General features: G+C 59.7%; 1 protein-coding gene across 1 annotated transcript; it reads left to right on the forward strand.

Moving 5' to 3' along the window:
* Window positions 1-209: 209 nt before the first annotated feature.
* LOC133766303 (ral-GDS-related protein-like) lies at window positions 210-8,730 on the forward strand. The gene is made up of 14 exons (XM_062199992.1): window positions 210-224; window positions 416-478; window positions 1,475-1,576; window positions 1,777-1,970; window positions 3,181-3,374; window positions 3,513-3,781; window positions 4,424-4,639; window positions 4,972-5,075; window positions 5,521-5,590; window positions 6,848-6,922; window positions 7,332-7,406; window positions 7,937-7,969; window positions 8,324-8,445; window positions 8,667-8,730. Exons 1-14 carry the CDS (start codon window positions 210-212, stop codon window positions 8,728-8,730), a joined length of 1,596 nt encoding a protein of 531 aa, XP_062055976.1.
* The last annotated feature ends 4,165 nt before the right edge of the window (window positions 8,731-12,895 follow it).

Consider the following 12,895-nt stretch of genomic DNA (forward strand, 5'->3'; position numbering starts at 1 on the left):
GACGCCTGTGGCCACGGGGCAGGAGGCAGCCACAGGTAACAGGGTTTAGCAGCCCCGGGAAATCCCGGCCAGGCCCAGAGTCTCTGGTGACCCCGCGTGGGCTGTCCTCCAGTCCCCATGAAGGGGACAAAAGGAGGGGCCCTTCCTGCACAGCACCAGGATTCAGGCGTTGGACGAGAGTTGTGGTGTTGTCCGTACCCATTCCAGGGATGGCGGATGGGAAAGTGGGTGCTGGGGGCCATTTTGTCTACTCAGGGGTTCCACGTGAGTTCTCCTGTGTCACCTGGAGTCCTCCTGGCTGGGGGTATACCCAGATGTCCCTACGTATGTGACCTGGGGAGTGGAAATACTCACGGGGGTGTCTCCTGTGGGACACTGACGCCTTCTGGCCTGGCTCCGGGCACTCTGTTTGCAGGGCTCCACGCTGGAGATCAGCAATGATTCCCATGAGGAACTCATCTTCTCAGGCAATGGACAGGTGCGTCAGGCCAACAGCCGTGGACAGCGCTGGGCTGGGCTGAGGGAGGGGCCTAGGGAGATACACAGGTGGGGACTCAGGATGACCAGGCTGGGCCAGGGACCAGAGCCTGGATATAAGCACCTCTGGGCCCTGTCCTGGTGTTTCCCACCCGAGTGATTGACCCCAGTCTCGTTCCTAAGAGATCTCGCCCCTCTGTTGCCCACAGACAGCTGGGTTATGGCAACCCCATGTTGGGTCCTGGTGGGATGTTCAGGGGACAGTGTACTACTGGTTTCCTGGATACGAAGTCAAGAGCGTCCGCATGTGGGACAGCACTGTTTCCCCCCCAGCCCAGGAATCCCGGGCAGGGGTCAGCTCTGCTGTGCGTCCATACCTCCCCACAACCTACGACGGAGAACCCAAACCCCACACACAGGGGTGAGGCTTACACTCGTGAGAGAGAGACTACTCCATGCACGTGTCAGCAGTGTGTCTCTCGGTCTCAGCCCTGGAGCCCCCACCCATCTTCATCCTGTTCCATGAGAAAGGACATTTGTCCTGTGGCTCAGAGGGGATTCCAGTGCTTGTCCCCAGCTGCCCTGCTGCAGGTCACGGCCTCAGAGAGCGCCCCTGGAAGCCTGGTCTGCTGGACAGTCACAGCCCAGGGCCCCACACGAGGGCGGCCCTCACACAGGAATTTGCACACAGTGCTGGGGGCTGGATGTCCCTGTCTCCTGCTTGTGCATGTCCATCTCCGTTCCCGTGTTCTCGTGTTCTCCTGTGCTTCACTGTGTCCTTGTCCCCTCTCCTTATCAGCCTGGCAGACCTGGGGCCCACACCATGGCCTGACCTAACGTCCATCACCTCTTCAGGAGCGCATGTGCACATGCAGCCACACTCGGGGACCCAGGTGTCAGAGCATCACCGTCACTCTCACAGGAGCTAATGCCCTGCTGAGACAGAGGCCCAGACAGCACATTCTGGGAGAGGGGCTGAGGTGTCCCCCTGGAGCAGCCACGGTCAGATCACTGTGCAGAAGGGCTGTGGCCGGGACACCGCCAGCTGCCATCTCTGCACTGCTGCCTCCAGCTGCTGGCCTCCCTGGGGGGATACTCTGCTCTCCCCACTCTCCCAACTGCTCTGTATGTGGCCAACAAAGTCACTCTGGGCCTTCCATGCCCAACCCCCCAGGGATGTGAGGGGTCACCTGCTGCAGCTGGATGCCCTCTGTGAGGGGGTCTTCTCCCAGCCCAGACTCCCGTGGTTGGGGGTCCCTGGAGCCTCCTCTGACTCCTGTCCCTGCTGGTCCTCCCTAGTTTGGAGGTGTGTCCACACTGCACCTGGCAGAGGTCTGCCCCCTGCGGAGCCTGCAGCCAGGCACCAAGGCGAAGCTGGAGGAGTCCCTGGTCCCGGCCTCCCCAGGAAGAACCATCGCTTACCTGTCCACTCTGCTGTGCTCATATGGCGACTTCAGCACTGTTCCGTATTTCCTGGACCAGATATTCCACAGGTGAGCGTCTGTGCCCTCCAGGCACAGGGGCCTCTGCTGCCCCCTAGCCATGGCTCTCTGTGCCTGCGTGCTCCTCTGAGAAGGGGGGTGGTGTGGGTGTGAGCCTCAGGAGTTGTACAGGGACCATGTGACTGCAGACATGGCAGGGGCCTGGTGCCTGCTCCGTGGCCAGGGCTGCTGGCACTGCGCTCATCCCTCTTCTTCTGGCCTCTGCACCCTCGGGACTCAATAGCCCACGGCACTCGAGGTTTGGAAAACCCCACAGAGAGCAGCCCTGCCTTCCCATCTGTAAAGGAGGCCTCCCAGCCCCAGTCCCTGATACAGACAGAGCAGGGCCCGGGCACTGGGTATTGGGCCCAGGCCACTCAGCTCTCTGGCAAGGGTCCGTGTGGGGTTCATCCCCACAGCACGTGAATGTTAAGCACTCTGGGCAGTCACTTTGCAGACACGTGTCACAGCTCAGCGAGCAAAGCAGACAGCATTCCCGGGGCCTCATGACCTGGGAGGACCAGACTCTCCCAGCTGAATGCCTGCCCGGATCCTGTCCACAGGGTCAGAGGGGAGAGGATCGTCTTCCCATGGTCTTGCCAGGATGTCAGAGCCCAGGCCCCACTAGGACGTCACAGACTGTGGGTCCAGTCGGAGGCCTTCTGTCCCTGCCAACTGTGGGAGCAAAATGTGGGCTGTGGCTGGGGAGGGACAGACAGGGTGTGGATCTCCCACTTCCTGTGACTCCTCTTAGAGCACTGAGGCCCGGGGACTCCCCGCGAAGGAAAGGAGAACAGAGCTGGGAAGGGGGTCCCAGACCTGCAAAGGAGAGAGGATGCTAGGGCGCAGAGCAGCCAGGGGTCCATAGCCAGGACAGGTGCTTCCCAGCTCCACCCATGCTCCCGGCCCCCTCCCCAGGATGCCAAGACCTACAGAGGTCCTAGATACCTGCTCCTAAGTCTGCCTGGAGCCTCTGTGCTGAGCACCAGGAGCCCTCCCCTCAGGAAAGAAGGTCCCTGGGAGGCTGTCACCACGGGTGTGCACCAGCCCTGTTGACCAGGTCTGCCACGGCCAGGACAGCCCAGGAGGGCTTGGAGGGTGGGTCATGCTCTGGACAGGCTGAGGCATGCCCAGGGCCCCAGAGCCACAGAGGGGCCCCTGGCAGTGCAGTGTGGTGGCCAAGGCCAGCCTCTGACCCTGCTGCCCTCGCTTGCGTCCCCAGCAACATGGCTTCCTTCCTGGGACGCTGCAGAGACCTGTACGAGGCAGAGCTCCATGGCCACACCAGCCTTCCACTGCTGAAGATGAAGGTGGGCTGCAAGCCTGTCAGCCTGCCTGGAGGAGACCTGGGGACCCAGGTGTATTTTCTGTATGCCCTGCGCGGACACGCCCAGCGCCCTGAGGCCACAGCAGACGGTGAGGGGCAGCGCAGTCTGCAGGTCTCTCAGGGGTGGTGTTTGGGGCTGGACTCCCCTTCCAGGCGGTGCGACCCCTCGGGGTTTGCAGAGGCCACTGGAAGGTGATTCACGTTGGTGACCCTTTCTCTTCTTCCAGCTCCCGCTCTGCGTGCAGGGCCACCACCCTTCCGCGCACTGGCTCTCGAGCCAGCTGCAGCACCGCTGGCTCAGCCAGGACCTGCTCCAGAGCCAGGGCCAGCTTCCCCACGGGGCCTGCCCCCATGCGCACAGTCAGCACCAGGGCCAGCTCCACAGGCCTCCTCTGGATGGGCTGGGCCTGCAGAGGAGCTGCCTGGGGCGGAGATGGTTGACATCACCGCCTTCTCCCCCAGGACGATGGCAGAACAGCTCACGCTTCTGGATGCGGTGAGCAGCCGGCTCTGCTGGGCAGGGCCAGGACCACGGCGTCCCTGTGGCAGCTGGCGTCCCACACAAGCCCTGGCCAGAGTCAGCCCAGGCTCCATGTCAGCCCCAGTGTGACCTGGGCTCGTTTCTCATGTCCTAACCCACCTGTCCCCTGTGGACAGCAGAGATGGGACACACTCATGCCAGGTGCTCAGAGCGGCAGACAGAAAGCTGGGCACGGTGTGGCCCGGAGGTGGTGGAGGGCACTCACTGTGGTGCAGCCAGGCCCCTGTCCCTGCCAGTCTGCCCAGAATGCCTTACCTGTCTCAGCACTGATTAGGCTTCAGAGTTGGACGGGGTCCCAGAGCAGACACACAAACAGAGCCCCTTGGTGTAGCTGCCATAGGGAGGTGCGCTGGGATGGGACAAGGAGCATAGGGCTGATGGTGATGGGCTGAGGGATGGGGAGTTGGCCAGGACGCCCGGGAGAAAACACCTCTGTGTCTTCTCTCCAAGAATGGGCTCTGGGCCATGGGGCTCGGGGCACCCTCAGTGGGCTGCTGCTCCCACTGCTGTGAGCCCCATGCACAGCATCCTGGGAGTGTGGGCACCGGTGCACTCTGAGTGGGGGTGGCTGTGCCCATGGGTCACTCTCCTCCCCAGGAGCTGTTCCAGAAGGTCGTGCCCTTCCACTGCCTGGGCTCCGTCTGGACCAAGAGCAGCAAGAGAGGCAAGGAACACCTGGCCTCCACTGTCCATGCCACCGTCCAGCAGTTCAACTGCGTGACAAATTGTGTAGTAACCACATGCTTGGGGGACCCCAGCAGGAAGGCCACGGACAGGGCCCGTGTGGTGGAGCACTGGATCAAGGTGGCCAAGGTCAGCTGCGGGCAACCAGGGCCCTTGCTCCCTGCACTCTGGGAATGGCCACTTTGCTCTATCAGCCCATGGGAATACAACCTGTGGCTGAAGACCCTGCACAGACCCTGGGCCCTTCCTGGCAGGGAGGGGCCTGACCTGACTCACTTCCCCCAGGGGTGCATGCTCACCTGCCACCTGAACCTCCGTGTGGGTTGAACCCAATCCTCTCCCTGTGAGGGTGGCCATGGTTCCCTTGTGCCTTCCTGTGGCTCCGTGGGCATCTGATGCAGGAGGGGGACGTCAGCCCAGGGGATCCAGGTGACTTCTCCCTCATCCGCTCTGCTCTCCAGGAGTGCCAGACCCTCAGGAACGTTTCCTCGGCCCATGCCATCCTCACTGCTCTACAGACCTCCCCAATTTGTCGCCTGCAAGAGACGTGGGGAGAAGTCTCCAGGTGGGTGCCTTCTCCCACAGGAGCACCAGGGTGTACCTGGGACCCTAGGACTCAGCACTAACCCCATGATCTGGGAGGGGCCAGACGTGGACTCTAAGGGGAGGCATGGGGAACGTCACCTTCGAGACCCCTAGACCTTCTGCCTCATGTTTGCCTCAGGATGCTATTTGCTTTGCTGTCAGGCACCAGTTCTTGAATAGTGCTCCTGGGCAGCACCGGAGCTCCCTGTGCAGGTGAACGTGAGGCAGAACGGTGCTGCTCCGTGGAGGGGAGGGGCCCAGGAGAACCACTTGAGCTTCCCCCGTCCCCTGGGCCCCAGGGCTTCGGGAACTCAGTGGAAACTCACCTGGGCCGTGTGCATCCTCCTTGCTCTCGAGCAAAGGGAGCTGCACTCACCACCCTCCCATCACACCGAGTGGCTCCTCCTGGTTTCCCATCTCCACAGGAAAAGCTGCAAAAAATTTGAGCGCCTGTGTGAGAAGGACAATGGCTTGAGCAGGGATCGGCTCACCAAGGTAGGGGGCTGGGAAGTGGGGTAAGTGTTTGGGGGTAGGGTGAGGGGTGGAGTGAGGGCCTGGGGCAGGGGTGGTGTTGGCCGGCAGGACAGGCTCTGTGCGCCTGACCCCACCCGGGCTGTGTGGCAGAGTGGCAGGAAGGACTTCCTTCCTTCCACAGGGTGACCTCGGTTCCTCACAAAGCCAGGCCCTGCCTGGGATCTGCCTGCCCAGGACCTGCATGGGGAAGGCCACCCGCCTGCACTGGGGAGGGGGGAACTGAACACGGGTGTCCCAGGGCCCGTGTCCATGGTTTCCGAGCATCAGGTGCAGTGGGCACATGAGAAACAGATGCACCTGTGGCTGTGATGCCCGTCCTGCCCTGACCCACTGCCCATCGCCTGAGGTCCTGGGATTCTCACCCTGCCCAGGGCAATGACATCATCTGCAGGTAGACGAGGAGAAGCTCCTGAGGCCTCCTCACACATGCCTGGTGGCTCTGTCCTGACCACATCTCAATGCCTTCCACCTAAGGGAGGAAGCAAAGTGTCACCACCCAGAGCCTGTGCAGGCCCTGCCTGTCACTCAGAGATGATCCCTGGGGGCCACTCCCTGAGTGGCAGGGGAGATGTGCAGCAGAAGCTGTGGTTCGTCCTTGACCCTGCTGGGGGTGGGGGGAGCACCCAGTGGGGCTGGGTGGCCAGCACCTATCAGCCAGGCCTCCTGAGACCACCTGGCCCTCTCCCTCCATGGCTGCGCCTGGCCAGGGACCAGGACACAGAGAGCCCTGATGGACTCCTGGCCAGGGGTGCAGCTGGGGTTGTGGTGAAGCAGTGGGGTGCCAGTCAGCTGGGGGCAGGGCAGGCTCTCCTGTGTGGCCCTGGGCTGGTCACTGCCCATGGCCTCTGATTTCTCAAGTAGAGGATGGGGCTGGTGAGCCTGTTGTGCAGAGCTCACGGGGGTCGGTGAGGCACCAGGAAGGGTGATGTGTGGTGCAGGGCCTGGCCTTCCTCCCAGGGGACAGTGAGGAGGAGGAGGGCAGGCGTAGGATGCTGAGTCAGGACAGCTGTGGGGGGGGCACCCAGCACCCTCACTAGCCAAGGAGCAGACCCAGGGAGGCCCCTTGCTCAAGGTGCCCCCAGTGAGGGTGGGAGCCACAGCATCCAGACAGAGTGCACTTGGGGGAGGGGCTCAGACATGCAGGGCCCCAGCAGAGGGCCCAGGTGTGGGCAGGGGTGGGAAGGACAGGCCCTATGACCCTGACCTTGATCCTGGCAGAAGGGGGCCTTCAAGCTTGCTGCCCGGGAGCAGAATCCACAGAGAGCCCAGATGAGGCTGCGGAAACAACAGAAGGTGCGTGTGCCCGGGCGAGGGGACTCCTCCGTCACACCGGGGCCCGAGCCACAGGAGCAGGGCTAACACCTCCAGCCCTCCCTGCGGTCCCCACACTGCCTCAGTGGCCTCCACCGGAGAGACCAGAGCCAGGGCCTGGGGCAGCTGGGCTCTCAGTGCACTTGGGGCTGAGGTGGCGCTGGTCGAAACAGGGCCTGTGTGCCCTTGGACATCCCAGCAGGAGTCCTAGGGGTGCCTGCTGTCCTGGGAGTAGCTGGGAGGATGGAGAATGGGGGAGGCTGCCAAGGTCCTGGAGGGCTCCCGGGGGGAGACATGAGCCAGGGTCCAGGAGCTGGGGTGGAGGGGTCTCTGGGGCAGGGCTTGGGTGGCACCTGAGAGCAGGTGCTCATCACCACCCCCTGCGGCACAGGGAGTCGTCCCCTTTCTTGGCACTTACCTGAAATACCTGGTGATGTTGGACACTGTGATGGGGGACTCTGTGCATGTGAGTGATCCTGGGGCAGGTGGGGTGGGCCCGGGTCCCTGAGGCTGGCGGGGGGAGGTGCGGGGAGAGCCTGTACTGCATTCTTAGCCTTCTGCGCTGCCAGCCCTTCTCCTGAACCTCACAGCCGTCCCTGGGGCTGGGGCTTCACTGCCTCTGCCCTGTGAGTGTCGGGGCCTCCAACTGGGTGCCCCTCCCTCTCCTGGAGGGACAAAGCTACACAAGGTCTTGGCTGAGCCTCCTTGGCCTCCCCCTTGGGTAGGCTCCATGGGCAGGAGAGAAATTGGGCCCAGCAAGGTCAGGAAGCACTGACATGGCCAAGCACCCTCGCCCATCCCAGCCTCTGTTTCCCTCCTGTCACCAGGCAGGGTGAGAACAGCAGGTGCCTGAGCCTCAGCTGCCAGGTCCCCTCTCCAGAGCTCACCCAGATCCTTGTCCTTTCCCACCCGCATCCCCTTGACGGCCTCATGAAGGGGAGGGTCGGGGCTGGGCCTGGCTGGGGGCAGTTCTGATGGACTCTGTCTGCCTTCCAGCAGGCTGACTTCAGCTTCGAGAAACTGAATAAGGTGAGCAGCTGTGGCCTCACTCAGGGCAGGAGGGCACTGGGGGTCACAGGTGGTCCTGTTCAGGACCCCCATGCATCACCCCTGCAGCTTTGCTCTATTAGGAGGGCTGGGTGCACATGAGGGGGAGACCCATCCCTAGGGTGGGTGCGGGTAGAGGACTGGAATCAAGGAGAAGCCCCTGGGGAGGGGCTGTTGGCACCCCTGTCGAAGGCCAGGGTGCGGCCTGCATGGGCTGGATTGGAGGAGGCCTCTTTAGAGGAAACACCCAGAACCCCGCGGCCCCTCCCCTACCAGGTCCCCACAGCGTTCCCAGCCCAGGCACTGACCGTGTCCTGTGTGTCCCTCTGTCCCCAGGAAATTAAAGTCCTGCAAGAAATCCAACTGCTGCAGGTGGCAGCGAGCAATTATTATTTTAAGCGTGATGAGGAGTTTGGCGTGTGGTTCCGGTCTGTGGAGTATCTCACTGAGAAGGAGAGGTGAGTGATGGGCAGGAATTGGGTGAAGCCCAGGGGTGTTGGGGGTGGGGAGGGCTCTCCCTGCTGTGCAGCTGGGGGAGCACCGTCCAGGCCCCCTGGTGGCAGCAGGCCCTGTCCTATGGGCACTGCTGGCCCCCAGGACTGCAGCTCCTGGGCAGGCCCTGGGAGGGAGGCCTGAGCTGAGGCTCTTGGTGGACTCATGGCTGTGCTCTCTCCGTTAGCTACGCCCTGTCCCGCCAGCTGGAGCCCTCTGCCAAGAGGCCCGCAGCAGCCTCAAGGCCATGAACACCATCGTGATGCCCTCGTGACCAAGTGCTGGGACCTCAGGGGCAGATCTGAGCTCATTGGGAGCCTGGTGCCTGGGACAGTGGCCTCCCTGCTGTGAAGCTGAGGCCTGCGTTGTGTCAGTTTAATTGCCCCTCTTACGTTCTCTCCTTTCCCCCATTGAACTATAGTCACTGTTAGTAGCTCCCTGTTAGAGTTTTATTAAAGTTAATGTAAATATGTTGCACCATGAGTTTCATGCTTCCTCGTCATCGCTTCCCCGTAACTGAGGTTGTGAGCGGTGTTCCACCGTGCAAATGCGCCGTGGGCATGGGCCCCTCCTAGTTGCGGCTCCTGGAGCTGCACCTCGCTGGGTGAGGTTCCCTGAGGTTCTTCTCCTAAGAGGCGCTGGCAGATCACTTGGTGCCTGGTGTAAAAATCCTGCCTGGCTCCTCTTGCACTTTCTGCCCTGGGTTTAGGATGTTGGGTGCAGCCTGGCCTGGCCTGGCTGTGGTGGGCATATGGGAGGTGAACCAGCAGATGGAAGGTCTCTCTATCTCTGTGTTTGCCTTCCAAATAAATAAAAGAGGGGCTGGTGCTGTGGCATGGTGGGTAAAGCTATCACCTGCAGTGCTGGCATCAGGGGTGTGTTCGAGTCCCGGCTGCTCTCCTTCTAATCCAGTCTCTGCTATGGCCTGGGAAAACAGTGTGGGATGGCCCCAGTCCTTGGGCCCCTGCACCTACGCAGGAGACCCAGAAGAAACTCTGGCTCCTGGCATCTGATCAGCCCAGCTCCAGCCATTGTGGCCATTTGGGGAGTGCACCAGCAAATGGAAGACCTCTCTCTCTCTGCCTCTACCTCTAGCTTTCAAACAAACAAATCTTTTTTTAAAACTTTTATTTATTGAATATAAATTTGCAAAGTACAGCTTATGGATGACAATGGCTTCCCCCCCCCCCATAACTTCCCTCCCACCCCCAACCCTCCCCTTTCTCGCTCCTTCTCCCCTTCCATTCACATCGAGATTCATTTTCATTTCTCTTATATACAGAAGATCAGTTTAGTATATTTTAAGTGAAGATTTCAACAATTTGCAGCCACATAGAAACACAAAGTGAAAAATACTGTTTGAGTACTAGTTGTAGCATTAAATCACAATGTACAGCACATTAAGGACCAAGATCCTACATGAGGAATAAGTGCACAGTGACTCCTGTTGTTGACTTAACAATTTGACACTCTTGTTTATGGTCTCAGTAATCTCCCTAGGCTCCAGTCATGACAAACAAACAAATCTTTAAAAAATAAAGAAAAAAATAGGCCGGCGCCGCGGCTCACTAGGCTAATCCTCCGCCTTGCGGCGCTGGCACACCGGGTTCTAGTCCCGGTCGGGGCACCGATCCTGTCCCGGTTGCCCCTCTTCCAGGCCAGCTCTCTGCTGTGGCCAGGGAGTGCAGTGGAGGATGGCCCAAGTTCTTGCGCCCTGTACCCCATGGGAGACAAGGATAAGCACCTGGCTCCTGCCACCGGAACAGCGCGGTGCGCTGGCCGCAGCGCGCCTACCGCGGCAGCCATTGGAGGGTGAACCAACGGCAAAAAGGAAGACCTTTCTCTCTCTGTCTCCCTCTACTGTCCACTCTGCCTGTCAAAAAACAAAACAAAACAAAACAAAACAGAAAAACAAAACAAAAAACACACATTTAAAAAAAAAGAAGAAAATAAAAAAATAAAAAGCATATTAGACGGAATGTAAAAATACTACCACAATGTCATAATGCTTTATCAAAAGTTTGTTTTGATATCTGTACCACTACGGGACACACTAATGGCTAGTATCCCTAAGACATCCAGATGAATGTGTTGCTTGCTTTTCACAGGAACAAGCCGTCTGTTCCTGGAAATAATGGACACACTAAGGGCTGGGCTTCCTGGCAGCAGGTGCCCCTTCCTGACAGTTGCTTTGTTTTCTCATTTTCCGTCTTCTCTGTATTAACTGTTCTATGTCTCCGCATTTTCACTGGAACTTGCATCTTCAATCTCTGAGGCGACAGCAGTGCTGCAGGGTCAGCACCTGTGCCTGTGGACGGCACATTTGTCTTCAAGTCCCCTTAGGTAGAGTTGTCTTAGGGAACGTTCCTGACACACCTCGGAGCCACCAGCTTTGCAGAAGCTAGGCACACCTGAGGGGAGTCCCAGGGCCTCGGGCACCAGTGCTGACACACGGTGGGGCCAACCAACACCTGACGCTTGCTGTAGATGATGTCGGAGGGCAGGGACTCTACCTGGCCTTTCCGATTCCCAAGGCTGACTTGAACTTGTCTTCTTGCACTTTGCTGTGTCTCACCTTTGCCACCGTTGAATCACTGCGTGAGTATTCACCATCAGGCACATGGCAGGGTGTTCCGGTTGGGGCTCTGAGTGCTGGTATTTCAACTGTGGCACAGGTTTTGGTGACACGGCACAGATCTGTCAGGTATGTATGTAGTGGAGGAGCTACGGCATAGAAGCTGCATCTCTGCACCCTGGGAGACACTGCCGGGTTCCTGGAACGCTTGCAGCATTGCACACCCACAGCACGAGCTCCCTTGCATGCCCCCCTCCCTGCCAACGAGGAGCTGTCATTCCCATGTGATTGCCTGACTGCTCTGTGCATTCATGCTCAAAACATCATGTTATACAAAATAATGTTATCAGTCAATTTAGGAATTCAAGCACCAAAAAGGGCTTCAAGACCAGAAATTAGTAAATTTACTGAGGTATGTAAGTATTAGGCAAACAGAACAAACAAGTTAAAGCTGTAACTTCGACATCATTTAAATAAATAGGCACGTCAGTCTGCTCATCAGGCATGTGGCGTGACCACAGTGTGCATAAGCTGTGCTGGGGGGGGGGCTGCTTTGCTCTCCTTCATTTTTGGGGTGCAGTTTTCTGTGTGCTCCCCTGAGGCTCCCCGAGGCCAGCGCAGGTCCACATAGGTGTGGTCCGTGCCTGGTCATCCCACCCAGGCACTGAGCCCAGCATCCACAAGCACGTGTTCCCGGAAACTGCACCCCCCAGGGAGCGGCGGCCTCTCCCCCACCCGGGTTGCACCTAGCAAGGACCGGACCTGGGGCCACACATAGATATAGCCCCAATAACGGGAATGACCCCATGGAAGTGGCAGGTGCTGAGATGACCACGCGTGGGAGTCAGGCGAGGGAAGGCTGGTGTGAGGGACAGAGATCCCGGCAGGACAGTGGGGTGTCGTAGCCAGGGTCACCTGGGCCCCCCGAGTCCCCACGCTTACTTCAGCACTGGCTGCTGCTGGGAAGCCCTCCTGAGCCCTGCCGCCGTGGCGAGGAAGCTGTATGTGCAGCTCTGTCGCTGAGGGTCGTGCACGGGGAAGATGAGGAACAGAGCCACGGATCCCCTGCCAAGGACAAGTCTCCTGAGAAGAGATGAGCCTTGCTGGCTCACGCCCCTGATGGGTTGTTAGCGCGCCCCAACCTGGCCCATCCCAGTGGAAGGAGAGAAATGGAGCCCAGTGCTGACGGGCTGGGCACGGGTGCTCTTCTTCCACGGCGCTTGTGGGAATAGTTTCCCTCGTTTCTGGGGAAGACTGGACAGTCTAGATTTCGTGAAAACGGAACTCTGTTAATTTCCCCAGCCCCAGAACCTAGAGAGTCACTTTGGACATACAAGTCTCAGTCAACAAACACTTGGCCAAGTGGACGCTACGTGTCGGGTCCTGTTGTCGCAGGAGTTCTGGGTTGGCATGTGGGAGGCGTGAGAGAGCAGTGGCCACATCTGCCGCTCCAACCACTCAGGTCTGTGTCTCTTCCCCACGAGGGGTGCCGGCTGCTTCCTTTTACCGAATCCCTCGGAAGTGACACCGCGTCTGTGTCGCAGCTCTTGCTGTTACAGTTCTGATGTTACCGCTCTGTGGACCACTGCCTCTCCTCTTCCACCGGGTCACAGCTTCTCTCCCCTTTGCTCCCTGAGCATCGTGGTCTCCTGGGCTACAACTGTTCTTCTCTGCCAGATTCTCTGAGGAGTGCGGCAGTCTTTGGTGCCACAGCTCCTGCTGTCTGCCGGATCCTTGTCTGGGACGAGTGAGGCACTGGGACAAGGAGGGAGTGAGCAAAGCGAAGGTTTAAGAAGGAGGCAGAGAAAGCCCCCCCCTCCCCGTAGCCACAGGGCTGCTCC

This window comes from Lepus europaeus, chromosome 9, assembly GCF_033115175.1.
Source record: "Lepus europaeus isolate LE1 chromosome 9, mLepTim1.pri, whole genome shotgun sequence".
NCBI classification, from domain to species: Eukaryota; Metazoa; Chordata; class Mammalia; order Lagomorpha; family Leporidae; genus Lepus; species Lepus europaeus.

Excerpts from the sequence above, each read along its gene's own strand:
- LOC133766303 (XM_062199992.1), top strand. Across the intron at positions 1,971-3,180 it reads CTGGACCAGATATTCCACAG|CAACATGGCTTCCTTCCTGG; the intron begins GTGAGCGTCTGT and ends TTGCGTCCCCAG. Across the intron at positions 6,923-7,331 it reads GGCTGCGGAAACAACAGAAG|GGAGTCGTCCCCTTTCTTGG; the intron begins GTGCGTGTGCCC and ends CCTGCGGCACAG.